This window comes from Pezoporus occidentalis, unplaced genomic scaffold, assembly GCF_034315485.1.
Source record: "Pezoporus occidentalis ecotype Australia unplaced genomic scaffold, CSIRO_AGI_Poc_V1 ctg45, whole genome shotgun sequence".
NCBI classification, from domain to species: domain Eukaryota; kingdom Metazoa; phylum Chordata; class Aves; order Psittaciformes; family Psittacidae; genus Pezoporus; species Pezoporus occidentalis.
Window position 1 is genome coordinate 4,368,331 of NW_026915780.1, and position 18,962 is coordinate 4,387,292.

Genomic DNA, 18,962 nt, shown 5'->3' on the forward strand with positions numbered 1-18,962 from the left:
GGTTTGACCTTGTTGACAGCAGGAGTAAATGCATTATGAGGAAAAGAAAACGAGTGTTTAAAAAGTGTAATTCTATTTTCTTGCTCCACTCTGTGCTCCATGATTTACTACAGATCTGAATTACAAAAGGAACAGAAACTTTACTGGTGTTCGGAAGGAGTTATTTTTAGTGTTGCTTTGTTGCCAAGGCATATAGAAACCTTATGTGCTATCTCGGAAAGTTACCGTGGAATTGCAAAGAAAGAGGGATACCTCTTTTTTAATCTTTTCTTTCCAACCAAGTTGGAAGAGTCACTGGGCACTTTGAATTAAGCATAAACATGCAATCATTGGTTATGTAGTATAAATACAAATGAAGATCTTGGGCAAGGACTGTGCCTATGCATACAACTCTCTTCACTAAAAATGTGCTCCTGAATCTGCACTTCACAGAATCACAGAATCATTTAGGTTGGAAAAGACCTTCAAGATCAAGTCCAACTTTTACGTCAGGACTGCCAAGACCACCACTAAACCAGGTCCCAAAGTGCCACATCTACATGTCTTTTATATATGTCCAGGGCAGCCTGTTCCAGTGCTTGACAACACTTTCAGTGGAGAAATGTCTGCTAATATCCAATCTAAACCTCCTCTGGTGCAATTCAAGGCCATTTTCTCTTGTCTTATTGCTTGTTACTTGGGAGCAGAGCCCAGCACCCTCCTGGCTCCATCCTCCTGTCAGGGCGTTGTAGGGAGCGATAAGGTCCCCCCTGAGCCTTCTCTTCTCCAGACTAAACCCCCCCAGGTCCCTCAGCCATTCCCCATCACACTTGTGCTACAGGCTCTGCAACAGCTCCGTTGCTCTTCTCTAGCCCAGCTCCAGCACCTCAATGTCTCTCTTGTAGCAAGGGGCCCAGAGCTGAACACAGGATTTGAGGTGCAGCCTCACCAGTGCCCAGCACAGGGAAACAACCACTGCCCTGGCCCTGCTGGCTATGTTATTGCTGATGCAGCCCAGGATGCTGATGGCCTTTTGGCTGCCTGGGCACAAGCTGCTCATGTTCAGCTCCTTCAGTCAGTACCCCTAGGTCCTTTCCTGCCAAGGAGCTTTCCAACCACTCATCCCTGAGTCCATAGCATTGCATGGGGTTGTTGTGCAACACAGTGGAGCGCTCCTCTGCCGATCGTGCCAGCACTGGAACCACTTGCTTTGAGAACTTCATGACGCTATGGCTGTTGACAACCAGATAGAGAGAAACACAACTGCAGAGTTGGTAGGGGAAAAGCCTAGTTTTCCCATACACAAACCACTAGTTCCACTAAAGCCACATAATGTCAAAATGGTGCATGTAAAATAAGAGCTGGGAAACACCATCTCGAGGCAAGAGAAGGGCAGGGAAGAGTGGCGCACGTGTGCCCTCCAGCTGCTGGCACTGAGCATCTCCAGCTCCAGGGTGACATAGGAACTTGCCAGGCTAAATGTAACTTATTGCCTGTGTTTAGGGGCAAGGGGGAGCTGCAAGTGCCTCTTTTTCCAGGGGTGGTGTTGAAACTGGCTCAAAAGAAGAGATTCAGAGCAGCCCTGCAGAGAAGGACTTGGGGGTGTTGGTTGATGAGAAAATGAACATGAGCCGGCTTCACTGTGCGCTTGCAGCCCAGAAAGCAACCGTATCCTGGGCTGCATCAAAAGGAGCGTGACCAGCAGGTCGAAGGAGGTGATCCTGCCCCTCTGCTCTGCTCTTGTGAGACCTCACCTGGAGCATTGTGTGCAGTTCTGGTGTCCTCAACATGAAAAGGACATGGAACTGTTGGAACAAGTCCAGAGGAGGCCACGAGGATGATCAGGGACTGGAGCACCTCCTGTATGAAGACAGGCTGAGAAAGTTGGGGCTGTTCAGCCTGGAGAAGAGAAGGCTGCCTGGAGACCTCATAGCAGCCTTCCAGTATCTGAAGGGGGCCTATAGGGATGCTGGGGAGGGACTCTTCATTAGGGACTGTAGTGACAGGACAAGGGGTAACGGGTTAAAAACTTAAAGAGGGGAAGTTTGGACTGGATATAAGGAGGAAATTCTTTGCTGTAAGGGTGGTGAGGCACTGGAATGGGGTGCCCAAGGAAGTTGTGAATGCTCCATCCCTGGCAGTGTTCAAGTCCAGGCTGGACAGAGCCTTGGGTGAGATGGTTTAGTGTGAGGTGTCCCTGCCCATGGCAGGAGGGTTGGAACTTGATGATGTTAAGGTCCTTTCCAACCCTAACGATTCTATGATTCTATGATTCTATGAAAATACACGGCTTGAGAAGTGTTAACTCAGCTTGGAGGTTAAACCATCATCTTTCAAATGAGTACTTCTTGGGAACAGAAATGAGCCCTGCTCATTTGCAGATAACAGCACATTGTGTTTCACTTCAGCAGGATAAAGATTTAAAGCAAAGTGTAGAATGACTTGCACATTATCACTGGCATTAGTCCAGGAGGGGAGGATAATGCTGGTTACAGTTGTTCTATAAAATATTAGTTTGCTCTATCTCCTTCCACATCAACTGCAAACTTTTTGAAAGCTGTTGTGATACTTCACAGGCAAAAATAAGGAACAGCCCTTGGGCCCAAAACATCTGAGCCTTCAGTGATCTTAATACTCTAAGAAGAAAAAACACCTTTGTTCCTGTAAGTTGTCAGTTACTCGGGTGCTGACAGACAGAAAGAAAAACATCTTGCAGTGAGGAACACCAAAATTCTGCCTAGAGACAAACTTTTGTGTGGTTTTCCAGCTGGCTGGATGCATGCACATCCTGTAATGAGAGGTGGGTCTGGAAGGGGAAGCAGTGCATGTATATCCATATAAAGTATTAGAATTCAGGAGAAATTAAAACAGGGGGGGTGATTATTGACACGGGATGAGACCCAGGAATAGATATTGATAGGTAAATTTGGGTGAGTAATAGAATCATAGAATACTTAGGGTTGGAAAGGACCTTAAGAACCTGCCATGGGCAGGGACACCTCACACTAAACCATGGCACCCAAGGCTCTGTCCAGCCTGGACTTGAACACTGCCAGGGATGGAGCATTCACAACCTCCCTGGGCAACCCATTCCAGTGCCTCACCACCCTAACAGGAAAGAATTTCTTCCTTATATCCAATCTAAACTTCCACTGTTTCAGTTTGAACCCGTTACCCCTTGTCCTATCACTACAGACCCTAATGAAGAGTCCCTCCCCAGCATCCCTATAGGCCCCCTTCAGACACTGGAAGCTGCTCTGAGGTCTCCACGCAGCCTTCTCTTCTCCAGGCTGAACAGCCCCAACTTTCTCAGCCTGTCTTCATACAGGAGGTGCTCCAGTCCCCTGATCATCCTCGTGGCCTCCTCTGGACTTGTTCCAACAGTTCCATGTCCTTTTTATGTTGAGGACACCAGAACTGCACACAATGCTCCAGGTGAGGTCTCACAAGAGCAGAGTAGAGGGGCAGGATCACCTCCTCTGACCTGCTGGTCACGCTCCTTTTGATGCAGCCCAGGATACGGTTGCTTTCTGGGCTGCAAGCGCACACTGAAGCCGGCTGTCCTGGGTTCAGCAGTAGCAGTCATGTTTCTCCTTCGTGGTAGCTGGTGCAGTGCTGTGTTTTGACTTCCAGCCTGGGAACAGGGCTGGTGAAGCCGATGTTTTTGGTTGTTGCTAAGTGATGTTTACCCTGAGCAAGGACTTTGTGAGGCTCATGCTCTGCCAGGGAGGAGGGGAAGCCGTGAGGAAGCAGAGATGGGGCGCCTGACCCGGGCTAGCCAGGGAGGTATTCCATACCACAGCACATCATGGCCGGGGTGGGGGGTGACTGGGAGTTACCCAGAAGGACAAGGGCTTCCGGGTGGGACTCGTTTTTTGGCTGGTGTTATCGTATTCTCTTCCCTTGTTACTTTCTCTTATCATTGTTGTCGTTGGTGGTAGCGGTGGTGATTTGTGTTGTACATTGGTTGCTGGACTGTTCTTGTCTCAACCCGTGGGAGACGGCACCCCGTCTCTGCTTCCTCCCGGCTTCCCCTCCTCCCTGGCAGAGCATGAGCCTCACAAAGTCCTTGGTCAGGGTAAACATCACTTAGCAACAACCGAAAACATCGGCTTCACCAGCACTGTTCCCAGGCTGGAAGTCAAAACACAGCACTGCACCAGCTACCACGAAGGAGAAACACGACTGCTACTGCTGAACCCAGGACACCGGCTCATGTTCATTTTCTCACTGACCAACACCCCCAAGTCCTCCTCCGCAGGGCTGCTCTGAATCTCTTCTTTGTCCAACCTGTAGCTGTGCCTGGGTTTGCTCCGACCCAGGTGTAGGACCTTGCCCTTGGCTTGGTCTTAAATGATTCCATAAATCTTAAGGAAGGAATGCTTGGAGTGAAAAGAGAGTTATCTGTGGCAACTGCAAGAAGTGAAGGAGTGCGCATGGCACCTCCTGAAGTTCTGCAAAGTTCTTACCTGCAAAAGTGGAGGTGCACCAGCGAGCCTGCCACTTCTTGAGTCCCTTGCTGTGTCCTGCTGGGTACATTCTCATGGCTGACCACAAACAGCTCACTAGGCTTCTCTTCCGGCTCAGGGGTCCCAGGAGTCATACTTAGGGATGGCTTCTCCTGTTCTCAGCATGCTGATGTGCTGGCCTTTCACTTGGTGAGGAAGCCCTTGCAGGGACTCCCAGCTATCTGCAATGCATGGAAACTTCATTGGGATCTCCGGTGTTTTGTAATATGCCAGAAAAATCCAAAATCATTAGGGGTGAGATGACAGAATGAGGCAAAATGCTGCCTGTACTTGGCTTGGCCCCTAATTTAACTACCAACGCCTCACTTAAATGACATGAACATAGAACAATGAGTTACTGGATACAGGAATGATGAGGCATTGTGATGGGTGAGCTGGGTAACATTTGGGTGGGTATTTGTGTCACTTAAATATATTTTTTTATATACATGAAATAAGTACATGTCTGTTATTGCCAGAATGTTTTGCTGCTATACTTTATACATACAGCTAACTATGCATACTCACCTTCTAAAGAGGTCCAAATCCAATATAGCACATTGTATATGAATATATAGAATAAATTAAAATATATGGAATAAATTAAAAAAATAAAGCCCACACAGTTGTCTCTTTATAGATAGAAAAGTTAACATATGGGAGAGAAAAGACATAATGTTTACATACATAAATTCTTGAAATCTATACATTTAAAGTTGCCAGAAGCAGATAATGTAAAATTCCCCCTAATCACAATCCTCATTCTTTTTTATTAATGTACTTTTGACTTGATATTTTATGAAAACACTTCTTGTTATGTTTGGAAATGTAAATCCTCTCCTGCTTCTACACGTCCTTCAACTACTGCAATGAGTCAAATACTAATTTGTAGCTAAAGCTCCTTTAGTTACTGGAAAAATAGATCATTAATGATGCCATGGAAAAGTCCATTTTTCTATTACTTCTCTAGGTATGTGAATGTCCACCATACTTGCAAAAGAGTGACTGTGCTGCAAACGGTAACAGAATTATGCCTATTTTGTGCAGCTTGTGCTCTGCCCTTAGAAGTTAGGACCAAGGGAAGAGAGGACCGGGTAATTTGGAAAGGGCAAACAGAGTAAGAACTCTGTGAAGTCACTAAGATGGGATATACAGGATATTCAGCATGCCACCGGATACAGGGAACAAGCAGTCTGTTGCACACACCATATCCAGTGGGTCTTAGCTCCCACATTGCACCCAGTCACTGCACGCTCTGTGCCAAAGGGGACAATGCCGTCTATTTCAGATGAAGCTATCTGAAAAGTTTGATGGGAAGCAGTTTTTCATCAAATGAAATCAAAATAAAATACATAATTCAGTAAAGCAGTGAAAAAGCAAAGTGTGTTTTATCGCAGTTTTAGAAAATGAAAATTTCTATATTTAAAATAGAAAAAGTCATAGTTTCCAGATGTTAAAACATGTAAAACTGAAGGATGACAATAGAATTGCTGGGGAAAACATATTTTCATTTGTCTTTTTAGAAAACAGTCATCATATAATCACAAAATTGCTTTTAGAACTAGTGACTAGAAAGGAAGGACCATCATTAAATATATGGGACTGGATCACCACAGTCTGACACCAAATACACCAAAAGATACAGGAAGCAAGGTATGAAATTGTGATAATTACAGTATTAAAGTTATGAGAAACACACATGAAATGTGATTGCAAAGGCAGACTAAAGAGTGGGGTAACAGATGTATTGCTGTCTCTCAGATGACTGGACAATGGCAAGATATACAATATACATGATGAAAATATAAGCTGGTGTTTTCAACACAGGAGTAAGGATTCATATTTCATGTGAGCCAAGTGCTGCACGTTTCTTTCAGCAGAGAAGGTTGTTTTTAGAAGTATGAAAAAGATGAAAGATAAGATTTTTATCTTCAAACAAATTGATTCTATTGAAGACACAGGGTTGCATGCTTGCAGCTGCTAGCACAATACATCCTAAACTGTTTAGAAGATGTTCCAGAGTGAATAAACGTCAAGATCATTCAAAAAGAGCGAGAAAAGGGGCCACTGATGAAGCATGTCCTTGTTTTTCAGGTGGGCTGAGTCCAGAGAGCTCCCATATACCCTAGGAGAAGCATTAAATAGGCACATGTTGAGATTTATTAGTTATAGAATCACAGAATCCCAGCCTGGTTTGTGTTGGAAGGGACCTTAAAGCTCATCCAGTTCCAAACCCTGCCACAGACAGGGACACCTTCCACTAGAGCAGCTTGCTCCAAGCCCCTGTGTCCAACCTGGCCTTGAACACTGCCAGGGATGGGGCAGCCACAGCTTCTCTGGGCACCCTGTGCCAGCGCCTCAGCACCCTCACAGGGAAGAATTTCTTACTAATATCTATATAGATAGACTCGTATATTACTTATATTTTTATGTATATTGATATAAAATAACATCTAAATTTTCTATAATACACTTTTTACAGAAAGTATGTAAGTCATATATACATAACATATATATATAATATATAGACAAGCGAGGCTGAGATGAGTGCTAGAGAGGGATCCCACATTTGTTAAAGCTAAAAGGAAAAGAATGTAATACAATGAAAGGGAATACAGCACAACATATATGGAACGAAGCTCATCTGCCACAGACCCACATCTTCATGTGCACGCAGGGTCAAAGCACAGGCGGATGAACCCTGCCAGCCACAGGCAGGGCTCATCCTAGGCTCTGTGTGCCCACCCCATCTGCACAGCACCTCCTGGGGTAGGGGGGGGAACACTGTGAAGACAGGCTGGGAGGCAAAGGCTGGCTGCCAAGTTTACTGTTCTCTGAATAAGTGCTCTTGAGATCAGCTCCGTGCGGGAAGGCTGCAGAAACCGTTGGGGGATTCAGATGGAACTCTCTCGTAACTCTTACTTTGGAAAGAAAGCAGCCACAGCGACACAAAAGGCATGAGAGGGCAAGCAGGAAGCTAACCGTGCTGGGGATCCCACCTGCCAAAAGCTGCGCTGGTCCGTCTGCCTGGCTGGGGAGCCCGACGATCACATGCATCCCCGTCCTGCCTCCTCCCTCCGCAGCCCCGTCCCGCTGCGCTCCTCGCAACTCCTGCTAAACTATCCCAAAGCGGAGGCGCTTTTCACAGGCAGGATCCTGTAGCCCTCTGCGTCTCCTTCGGGGGGGTTTGGTGCCGAGGCTGTTTTCTCCCTTTCCATATAAAGTTCTGGGGCTTGCAGAGATTGCTGCACAAGCAAAGGGTAATGATTGCCCTTAGCAAGAAAGGCTCATGCTCTTCTCAACTCTGCCTCGCTCTCTGCGCCTTTGGGGTGGCATTGCTGAGGGACGTGTCCCAGGCGGTACCCATGGACGATCAGGATTATTACCTGCAGGAGATTAGCAACAGGGATCACTATTATTCCTTTCCATATCCTGGTGAAGAGTTTTTCCCTTTCACGGAGCAGCCCGGAGAGGAAGGACCTATCCGTGCTGCAGATACAGAGGAGCACCCCCAGTTCAAACCCAGCAGGAAAGAGTTAAAAGCGAAGAAAAGCAACAAAAAAGGAAAAGCCATTCTTGAAACTCCACCAGGTAACTTTCCACCTCCTCCTCCAGAGCTTGGAGTCTGCTAATCTCATGCTGACTGTGACTTTTAACATTAATGAATATCCAGTTAATAGCAGTCTTGGTAATAATAACAGTAACCATGGTCGTGGCAATGATGATGGCAACACATTATCCCACAAAACAGAACTTTTATAGGCTTTTTAACCCTTTCTTCATCAAGTAAAGACATTTTAGAGTGGTGATTATATCTTATGCTGCGCTCTAGCTAGTATATGGATTTTAACTTCTTACTTACACTTGACAACTGGGTTGCTATTAAAGCTGTTGTTCTATAAGCGAAAGAGGAGAGGTGGATTCTGTAAAAGCTGATTGTATATGGTGCCACCTTACTTTGTTCTTTGGCTTTTTTTTTAATTTATGAGAGGTTCCTGAATTACTTTACTTGTAAACCTGTGAATTGCTTTCAGATTTCACTTTAAAGGCCTCCAGAGGGAGATCTGTAAACAAAGATCTTCCTGTAAAAGACTAAGTCATAACAAGTTCAATTTAATTACTGACCTGCAAAATAAAGAAATTAAACAGCAACAAAAATGACTTACGCTAAAAAAAGGCCACCGTTAATCCCATTCTCTATTTTCTCTGTTTGATGGGGTGAAAATATGCAACTATTAAAGTCTGCAGAAACTTGATCAGCTTTTACCATTCAGTTGTTCCTGGAAGAAGAGTAATTTCTTTCTGTGCTTCCCACACATATGGTTGGTGCTTTAATGGTTTGGGATACCAGTAGGTTTAGGAGTGAGTTTCACCCATGACCTTTTGACTTATAAATCCCTATAGCTACACTCTGCTTTACTTCAGAAGGAAACTTATAATGTCAACAGCTGGAGCATAAGGAGCAAAGTTTGCAATGCAGAGCCATTAATACATGGAGTACAGGAAAACAGCGGATCCAGGGTTGTAGAGCGGCTTTAGCTTTTGCCAGTTACATCTGGGAGATAGTAAACAAAATACTTTCCATTTAATATTAACGCTAACAAATTCATTACCTTTTGATAAGCAAATAGATGAGCTCTTATAATAATAAATACTGATAAGAAAATACCATTTCTGAAGTATGGAAAACTGTGGGGCAGGCAGTTTGAATTGCCACTGAAAATACTGCCTGGACCATGACAAGGACTAGTTTATTGGCTTTATTATCTAACTATGTGCAACACATGGATTTTAAAGCTACCTACTTAGGTACCAGGATTACTCTTCTTCAGTGTGGTGCAGACAATACAGATTTCCAGCCTGCAATGGGATGTTCTCCAGTTCAGCTCTGCTTTCACCTTCCCTGTTGGCATTTCCCTGATTTCCTCAACCCCATGGCTTCACGTACTCCACCAAACATGACACCAATAAGGCCAGCAACCAGTCTGCAAGAGCAGGGTTCATTTCTCTTTACAGATAGGCATCTTCCTTGTTCTCCACCCATGGCAATGAGCACCTTACAAGTGCAAAGAAGGCAGCAGCAGTACCAACAACCACCTCCATCATTGTGGAACACTCATCCCTTCCAAGCCTGATTTAGTTTATGCACTGCAGGTACAGCAGTACAAAATTCAAACTGTGTAACACTGATGACCTACTAGGGGAGCATACTGAGGTCTTGCATGTAGTCTGAATTTGGCCATGGAATCACATTTTTGTATATAGGAAAATACGGAATTAGAAAAAGAAAAATAGACCTCCTTAAGCCTTCTCTAGAAAACACTTCATTTTGTGCCAACCAATTGACATGTGAAGAATTCTTCTAATTTACTCATTTTTACCTTTCACCCTACCTGGCTCTCTGAGTCCAGGGAATCATTTTATTTCTGCATTCCATCAGGTAAGGTCCTTCCTCAGCCTCCTCCTGTTTCACAGCATGGCCAAGCAGAAAGTCAAGGGGATCCTGGCAAGGGCTTGTGATGCACCACCAAAAGCACCTGGAAAGAGCTCAGTCTCTCCTGGCTGATGCTCTTTTGAACCAACTGAGCTACCAAGCTTTCACCAGCCATGTGTAATAAGAGGTTTTAAAGCCTATGAGCTTATGAGCGCTGGAACAGGTTGCCCAAATAAGTGATAAATGCTCCATCCCTGGCAGTGTTCAAGGCCATGTTGGACAGAGTCTTGAGTTACATGGTCTGTTGTGAGGTGTCCCTGCCCATGGCAGGGGGTTGGAACTGGATGATCTTAAGGTCCTTTCCAACCCAGACTAGTCTGGGATTCTATGATTCTAAGAAAAACAACAGCCAGAGGTGTAACAAGCCACTAATTCCCTCCACCAAACTCACTTCTTGCTCCAGCACAGGAAGGCTTGACACCAGTTCAGCAATCTGCCTGTTAGACTTACTTCAATATGGGAAAATGCTGTATTTCCTTGGGAGCAGCTGAACTATTTTAACTGCAATAGCCATAATAAGCCCTCAGGCAAACACACAGCAAGAGGATGGTTACCATTTGTTAAAGATGTAAGTGAAAACAGGAGGTTTTTAGCAGGAAGTGTCTGGCATTTTTAAATGCAGCGTTAAAAGGTCTAGCTATAATACTTGAAATGTTTCCTTTTAACTCTCCCAAATGCAGGTGAGGGTCAGGTCCTGCCAGAGCAGTGACCCCAATGCTTAATGCCATGTCACTGTGTCACCAGGAATTGGTTTGAAATGAAGATCTGATAATCCCAGGTGTCTAAATAATGATAAATGACTATAATTTCTCACATCTGACCTGTTAAGAGGACAGCTAAAAGTAATAATAGCAGCTATCAAACACATATCCATGACTAGTAACTCTAAATCTGGCTGTGTAAATATGGGTGTTGTGTGTATGTGTATACTTTAATGTGTTAATAAATATATCCAGAACTGGAATTAATGTATTAGACATGCAATAAATACAAAAATGTGGGGTTTGTGAGCTTCCCTGGCAGCCAGGGCATGAGGGATTAATTAGTTACAACAAACAATAGTCTGGCTGGGAGCTGGGATGAAGAAAGAGGAGAAACAAGAAATGTGTGATCTGCCCTTTGGCTGAGCAGCTGGTACTGATCAGCCCTAGCTTTGAATCAAAGCTGGAATCGAACATAGCAGTCTGAAGGACACAGCACAGAACAGATGACACCGACTCCATTTATTTAACCTTATTACTGAAGGTAGAGAGAACATATATATTTTATCTGTGAAAGATCAATGTAGAGAGAAATCCTATTGATGATAGTGGGGTTGCAATGTGTGTGGGGGGTTCAAATAATTATTAGGATCAATATTTGCAAATACTTGATCCAGGTAACAGTTCAAAATATCAATCAGTCTCTTTGCCCTTTAAACAGCTTATAAATAAAGTGGTATCAGGTCATCCTTGGGAGGTAAGCAGTTGGATTGACAGGTTTCTGTATATACATATTTCCATTTTCTAATTCCATCCTTGTTTATGTAGGCTTCTATCCAAAGCCTATTCAAATCACTGGAAAGAGTCTTATTAACATCAATATTTTTCTTTTATGAGGCCTTTTAATAGATTTAATATATGCCTTCTCAGCTATGAGCTGTGGGACAGATCCATATAAATGGTTTGGGAGGTCTGCCTGCATACAGTAAAAAAATCTGTCACTAGGAGGTTTATGGGGTTGAGATCCCTATGAACACTGCTCAGTGCTGCACATTGCTGTGGGTTGTGACTGAAAGGTTCCCCCTTTTAATTCCTATTGCACCCAAATCTGCCACAGTTATATCTATAATTATTTTTATTTGATTTACAAAACTAATACTTTTTAGAGTAGTTCTTGTTCTGGCCATGCCTCTGTTCTTAATGTCCTCAAAAAATAAAGGAGTAATGTTTATTTATATGGCAGCATGGGGTTTACTGCACATTTATTTTGTATTTCACAAATCTCACAGTATTTTATTTCTGTGTAATCTCTGCATGATGTGTGTTTGTATGTAGTTATCATGATTTCGTAGAATCAGAGAATCCCAGCCTGGTTTGTGTTGGAAGGGACCTTAAAGCTCATCCAGTTCCATCCCCTGCCACGGGCAGGGACACCTTCCACTAGAGCAGCTTGCTTCAAGCCCCTGTGTCCAACCTGGCCTTGAACACTGCCAGGGATGGGGCAGCCACAGCTTCTCTGGGCACCCTGTGCCAGCGCCTCAGCACCCTCCCAGGGAAGAGCTTCTGCCTAAGAGCTCATCTCAGTCTCCCCTCTGGCAGGTTAAAGCCATTCCCCTTGGCCTGTCCCTACAGGCCCTTGTCCCAAGCCCCTCTCCAGCTTTCCTGCAGCCCCTTCAGGCACTGGAGCTGCTCTCAGGTCTCCCCTTCAGGAGCCTTCTCTTCTCCAGGCTGACCCAGCCCAGCTCTCTCAGCCTGGCTCCAGAGCAGAGCTGCTCCAGCCCTTGCAGCAGCTCCGTGGCCTCTCCGGGCTTGCTCAAGCAGGTTCATTTGGACAAAAAGGACTTTGCCTTGTCTCATCTGCTGCTTTCCCCAGGCTCAATGAAACTTTTCAGATGCATCCCTGTTTGCTTGCCAAATATACTTTTTTTTGTGTGTAATGTTGCCAGCTGCTCAACACTGTAATTCTGAGGGGTTTTGGTTAGTTGTTTTTTTAAATTTATGTAGTGTATAGGAATTTCTTGTCTGGCTCAGGATCTCGCTGGATTTGTATCTGAGGAGGAGTTAGTAAAGGAAGGCAAAAAGAGGATAAAACGACCAGTGCAAGCAACCATGAAATTATCTTGCAGAAAGGATTTGCATGGATAAAAATAGAACTGGTGGTGCATTAATCGAGGCACTTATCAAGAGATGAGATAATGAAGGCTTGGAGAGAGACATCGATGAGTGACTGAGGAGGAAAAGCTGAATCATACAGATGTTATTCAGGAAAAACTGGAAAGATTTGGCTGTTAAATGGTGATGAAGGCATGAAGAGGGTATGAAGTTGAAAGCATGGATGTTTATGGTGTCGCTGGCATTTGAATGATGAATTTGTTCACTGCGATGAAGATATGAGTGATATATAAGACATTGAACAGATAGCTGAAAGTACTTAAGAAAAGGTCACCAAGACACACCAGGTTTCCAGATAGAACAGAAGGAAACACAGAAGGAAAAGGTAGCTTGTGAATCAGCAGCACTGCTTCCTAGAGTTGTGATTTTGGATGGGTTTAACTAGAGCAAAGATGGAAAAGGGAGCAAAGATGCAAAAATGGGAGAGTGAAAACACAGGCAGGCTGAAGGCTTACCTAGAGAGTCAGGAGGAAGCCTAGGAGCAAAGAGAGTCATCGAAGTCAATTTTGCAAAGACATTTGAAGTGCAGCGTGTTGAGCTTTGCTGGCACATTGAAGATATGGTAATGCCTCAGAGCTCTGGCTAGGAAGCAGCTATTAGACACAGGGTGCCTTCAAGTGAAACGCGAGGGCCACAAGCCAGATGGGGTGACTGGTATGGGTCTGTCAGGGAGCAGAGCCAGCAAAGGCTGTCAGCAATGTGTCAGGGAGCTTAGGGGGAAGATATGAAGGGAAATGGGGAAGGAGCTGGAAGTACAAATGAGATTCAGGGGGGACAGGAAACAGGTTTTTGGGTTAGGGAGCTGAATCAGAGGGTAAAATGAAGGTTGGGGGATGACTGCTTACATAGGCTGTTATTTAATGAAAGCTACTTAGCGATAAATGACTTGTATAGGGACTTGTATAGGGACTAAGCACAGAATTACCCATATGCTGGGTAATTACCAGCGCTGCTGTTTTCTAGCCCATTTGTATCACTTCTGTTAAACCCTGTAGCTGGCTCCATTCCTGAGAAGCCGAGAGAAAGTGGAGCGCTCTTGTGACCTAGAATGTAGATTTCAATTATAAAGCTTTTGCTTATAATTCTTATGCCAGCAACTTCTCAGAATGAACTCATTGGCCCTAGGTGCATATCCCATGAATTTTAATGTGGCCTGTATCACATCCTAATTGCCAGATGTGACAAGCAAAGATGAAAACATGTGGCTTTTAATGAGTGTGCTTTCATCTACCAGCTTCTATTTTTCCCTCAGCACTTCTACAAATATGTAGAATAATAAAATGTAACATAGCCATTCCATTTAAGAGCCCGTACTTTAAAGAATGCCCCAACGAAAGGAGACAAAGGATGAGCAAGAATGAACAACGAGCAATGCCCTCAACACTGGCCAAACCTTTTTGATTAGCATCTTTCCTTACTCATGATTTCAGTGAATAATGTAACATGAGAAAAATAAATCAGAATAAACACATTTGATTATGCTAGAGAAAACTTTCCTACAGTAATTCTCCCATCAGCCTTCTCTGAATTCAAACTTAAGGTGAGAAAAATACCTCTTTAAAAAAGGGATGGTTTCACTGAATAGATTTTAATAGCATGAACTTGAGTCTAGACTTGTTCCTGAAATTCCAGCATATTGCGAGTCAGTCACTCATTATTTGAATTCATTCTTGGTTTTTAATGTTATTCTCTGTTCAGTGAGCTGGTTAGACAGGTCAATCAGACAGCTCACAATCAAATTGCACTTATTTCCTTTGGTTTTGGAATGAACACTTCTGTCAGCTGTGTGATCATAGAATCTGTCAAAAAGATGAAGTAGTGGAAGCGGAAGGCATGCTGCAGAAGAAGTAATTTATTGCTTTTTCAATGTCTGAGCCTTTTGTTCCTGGGATTTTTGAGCCTTGCCCAATTCGTTGTGTTAAAAGGAGACTACCAACAGATTTGTTATCAGGGTACAGAGCTGAGATTTGGTTCTCATATTCACACATAATTGTTGCTTGTGCTTGTGTTGTTATGATAAAAAGACTACATTAGACTTGATCTTTTTGTCAGGCCTATGGTGAGTATGTATCTTCTAGTCCTTTTTATCAAGCAAAACTTTTTGAAATGAACATGTAAATACGTGCCTTTAACACTAGGGGTTTGGGTACTCAAGGAAAATGGGAGCAAGCAAAGCTCTGATGTAGTCCAAATTATTTGTCTTTTACAATCCAGTGATTACACATGAAAAACATTCAGTAGCCCTAACTCAGTTCAGATATTCACCAGAGAAAATAGGGGTTGCAGGAATAGTCACTCATATTGGAAACATACAATCACCTTTAATCTTTCTGTCCCAAGGATATACCTTAGTGGACACTTTGGTCCTATTTAATTCAGTAAGCCATTAATCAAAGAGATCATTTGAGTTTCCTTCATTTTTGCATGGGATTTCATTCAAGGATGGTCATGGCCATCGTATCTGTGCAGTTACATCTCCAGTGTAGAAGTTACTTCTCAGTAACCTGCCTGAACACACTGTCCATGTGCAAACAAGAATAAAGGGCATGGACAGTGGGATAAAGGCATTTAGAGGACACTGCGGCCAGCCCCAGATGGGTCTCTAACACTGCTGCTGTCTGATTATTTTCCTGTTGGGGACTTCTTTTCCTGAGCCACAGATGATGCTGATCACTGAGCACATCTGCCTCTTTCAGGGGCTAGCCTTGCTCCTCCAGAAGCCTTTCTCTGGCTATTTTGGTTGACTTCAAAAGATGTTTGGTTGGGTTTTTACATATCTGATCAAGTAATGAAAACTACCACATTAAACTGTTAGCAAACTACACTGCAGTGTTAATTCATTATTTCTGATGCAAGCACGTTTCCAATTTCCTTGTAGCCCAGCTAACATTTGTGAACATTTGTGATTCCATTCCCTTGCAGTTTTATCATCCCAGTGTGGGAAAGAACAGGGTGCTCTGGGTGTCTGCTGTGTGCTGGAAGGGATGGTACACCACCAGAGAAGAGCAAGGAGGTTTATTTTTCATGCAATCACAGACAGTGCTAAATCGATAGGTGTAAAAGGAAAACCGCTTCTCTTTTCTACCCGTAGCTAAAAATGGCAACCTAAAAAAGGTGAGAGAAACAAGAGGGGGAATTAAGAGATGCCAGATGGTGACTCAGAGCCAGAGTGCCTATGAAGCCATCAGCGGAAGTATGTGGGGATCATTTAAAGCTTCTTTAGGGTACTTGGGTTTAGCTGTGAATCTCTCTCACCCTGTTTGAATTGAATTATGAAGGATAGTCTAGTGAATCTGTTGATAGATACCTAAGTGCCCTTTTGGACATAAAATACTTCTGGTAGGTAACGTATGGGCATTGGCGAGCAAGGATTTGTACCATTATTATAGGCTAAGTGGACACAAGGAAAGATAGGGTTTACCTTCCTTATTTCCACAGTGATCTGCATCATTTTTCTAAGCAAAAAGAGGCTTTAAAGTGACTTTCTGATTCTGGAGAGGTGCTTAAAGGAGCTTTCTTATAGAGGGGAATCAGGCCAAATACACTGTAAAGTGTATTTTACAAGAATTTCTTAAAAATATTACATGATATACTACTATATGTCAGAGCTGAGAAAACATATCTAAACTTGGATTAGGAAAAGTGAATGATTTCCTGTTCCAGCACATGAGTGAGCCCAAAACTGTGCTGCATGGTCTGTGTGGGACTGCATTACTCTGTGTCTGTTGGGATTTAGATAGGCAGTGCAGAAAATCACAAAAACTCTGGCAAGCTTCAGCAGACCATAGTGACTTCCAGTAACTATTGCTCATGGATGAGTTGAGTACCTTATTTAATAGTGGAAGCTCCCAGAATTAGGATTAATCCCCTGGTTGCTTGTGGTTATTTACAGTGTGGGAATCCTGTAAATGTACAGGTCTGCGAATAACAGTAAACCCAGTTCTGCTACTGCTTTCACACAAGCATTAGCAGGATAGTGTAGTTGCAAAAGTGCTGCTGCATCGAACAGTCCAAGCAAGGAATGTAATAGAAACATAACTCATGTAGTGGGAGCTTACATGTCTTCTTACTTCTGTCTGCTACTACATAATGCATTTACTCTGCAGTTTCTGGCTATATAAAACATATTACTCTCAAAATGAATAGTGAACCTGATTAATTGAGCACCTTTGTGGCTTTTGGTTTTTGGTTAATCACAGATTTATTTTGTGGTTTATCTTTTCCTTTGTTGTTTTTAATGAATTGCCTGACAGACTTCTTGTATAACTGTACGTCAGTCTTGAGCTGCTTGTGAATTATGTGAGGTATGTGCCTGGCAATAGTCTTGTTCTGTAATCAAAATGACTCCCGATGACCCAGTTCAACTAACAACACAAAGTAGATATTCATGAAGTCAATATTAAAGGATTAAGTGTATTTTTATAGTTATAAACTTCTAAAAAGATGAGAGGTTTGAAAGAGGTATGATTTTTGTGCTTAACAACAGACTGCAATCTAAGCTCCTATCCTTAGAAATACAGCCACAGGTAGTGATTGTTTTGGTGGTGGTGATGGAAACCAATTGATATTTCTCTATTTCATTCATTGAAAGCTAATACAAATACCAAAATGTACAAATACTCATCTTTGTCCTCCAGCCTCCATTCAGCTCCTTCTGATGTTCATGAGAAAAGAAGTATCTCCTGCAGCATGGGCTGATAGCACCCATGTACGTCAGCAGGTTGATGTTCAGCAACTTTCCCTATGAGATGTGTGTTCATGACAGCCATGTGGGTGCTTTAGCCATCTGGGGAGTCGTTTGAAGTCAGATAAAGGGAAACATCCTGTTCCATTGCCTTATCTGGTGGCCATGTTCCTCCCAGAGCTTGTTATGTTGGTTAAGTTTACAGTGTACTGATCCATTCAGGACAGACAAATGCTTAGTTTTGAATCCTAGTACATGGCAGGCAGATCTTCACCACCCAGGAGACACTACCAGGTACAGCATTCACCTGTTCTATAATGGGACTCAATTGGCTAAAGCACCAGAGACCTGTATTTAAGTTGTTCTTTCTTTTGGACCACAGTATCTCATCCAGACAACGGCTGAGAGAGCTTCCTAAATCTAATTTCCTTACTTAGATCATGGAGCTTCAGTGCTTCCTGTAGATGATATCTCCCTCACGTTCTCATGCATCACAAATTTAGTAGTTTTCTTGTCATTTCCCTTCTTTTTGGCTCTACAAGATTGATCCTCCTGGCTGGGACCTAAAAGGAAACCTGAGGGGGAACCCCAAATGTTCCTACCTGACTTCTGGTTTTCTTTGGCTTATGGAGGGGTTCAGGAGTTCTGCAGTCTCCGTTGTCCCTAGATTTGCCTTTTACCTGTTTCCTCATAAGAACTTTAGAAAGCAAAACGGTCTCCCATTTCAAGGGGAGTTATGTTTGACATGAGAGCACAGAGCAAGGCCAAGTATCTCCTTCCTCTAACACATCCAAGATTTACTGTAAACTTCCTGAGTGCATTAATCATCACGGTGTGCTGGGAGACAGTGTTGTTTGCAATGGGAGCAACTGAAAACCATCTTTCTCATTCTTTCCCAGAAATTAGAGTATTTTTATGTTCTCTTCTTCAGAAATACATTGGTTTATGGTGACAGGTTTATGGCTCCCCTCTACTTTCAGGGTCCTCCTAAAACATCTGTCAAATGCAGGGAAAACTTCAAAGTATCTTAGAAGAGCTGATCTGAAATCTGGATGTAAGCACTCACCATTATAACCACCCTTATGCCAGATTTGCTTTCAATACACTCTTTTTTCCCCCAGGATAATTTTCTATAGTGTAATGAGTTTGCCCCATACACATGACAGAGGATGTTAGAACATGGCACCAGATCTCAACCCTCCCAGTGATCTTTCACTGACTTAGAACAGAAACTTCCATTTCAGCCAAACAGCCTTTTGTATGTGATTGCCTAAAAGCAGAACCTAAAACTTCAGCTTATAACAACATGATTTTTCTCTTTCCCCCCTTAATTGCTCATATACTGAAAAGTTACAGAAAATATTCCAGAAACAGTTAGAATAACATTTGCCACCACAAGCTGGATGGCAAGTTCCCTGTCCCAA

General features: G+C 43.3%; 1 protein-coding gene across 1 annotated transcript in view; it reads left to right on the plus strand.

Annotated features, from left to right (window-relative positions):
* Positions 1-7,568: 7,568 nt before the first annotated feature.
* CPXM2 (carboxypeptidase X, M14 family member 2) overlaps positions 7,569-18,962 on the plus strand; it is an 80,607-nt gene continuing 69,213 nt past the window's right edge. The window contains exon 1 of the mRNA XM_062635209.1: positions 7,569-8,078. Within this exon, the coding sequence (XP_062491193.1) occupies positions 7,751-8,078 (328 nt within the window). The 5' untranslated portion in view covers positions 7,569-7,750. The remainder of the gene's footprint in view (positions 8,079-18,962) is intronic.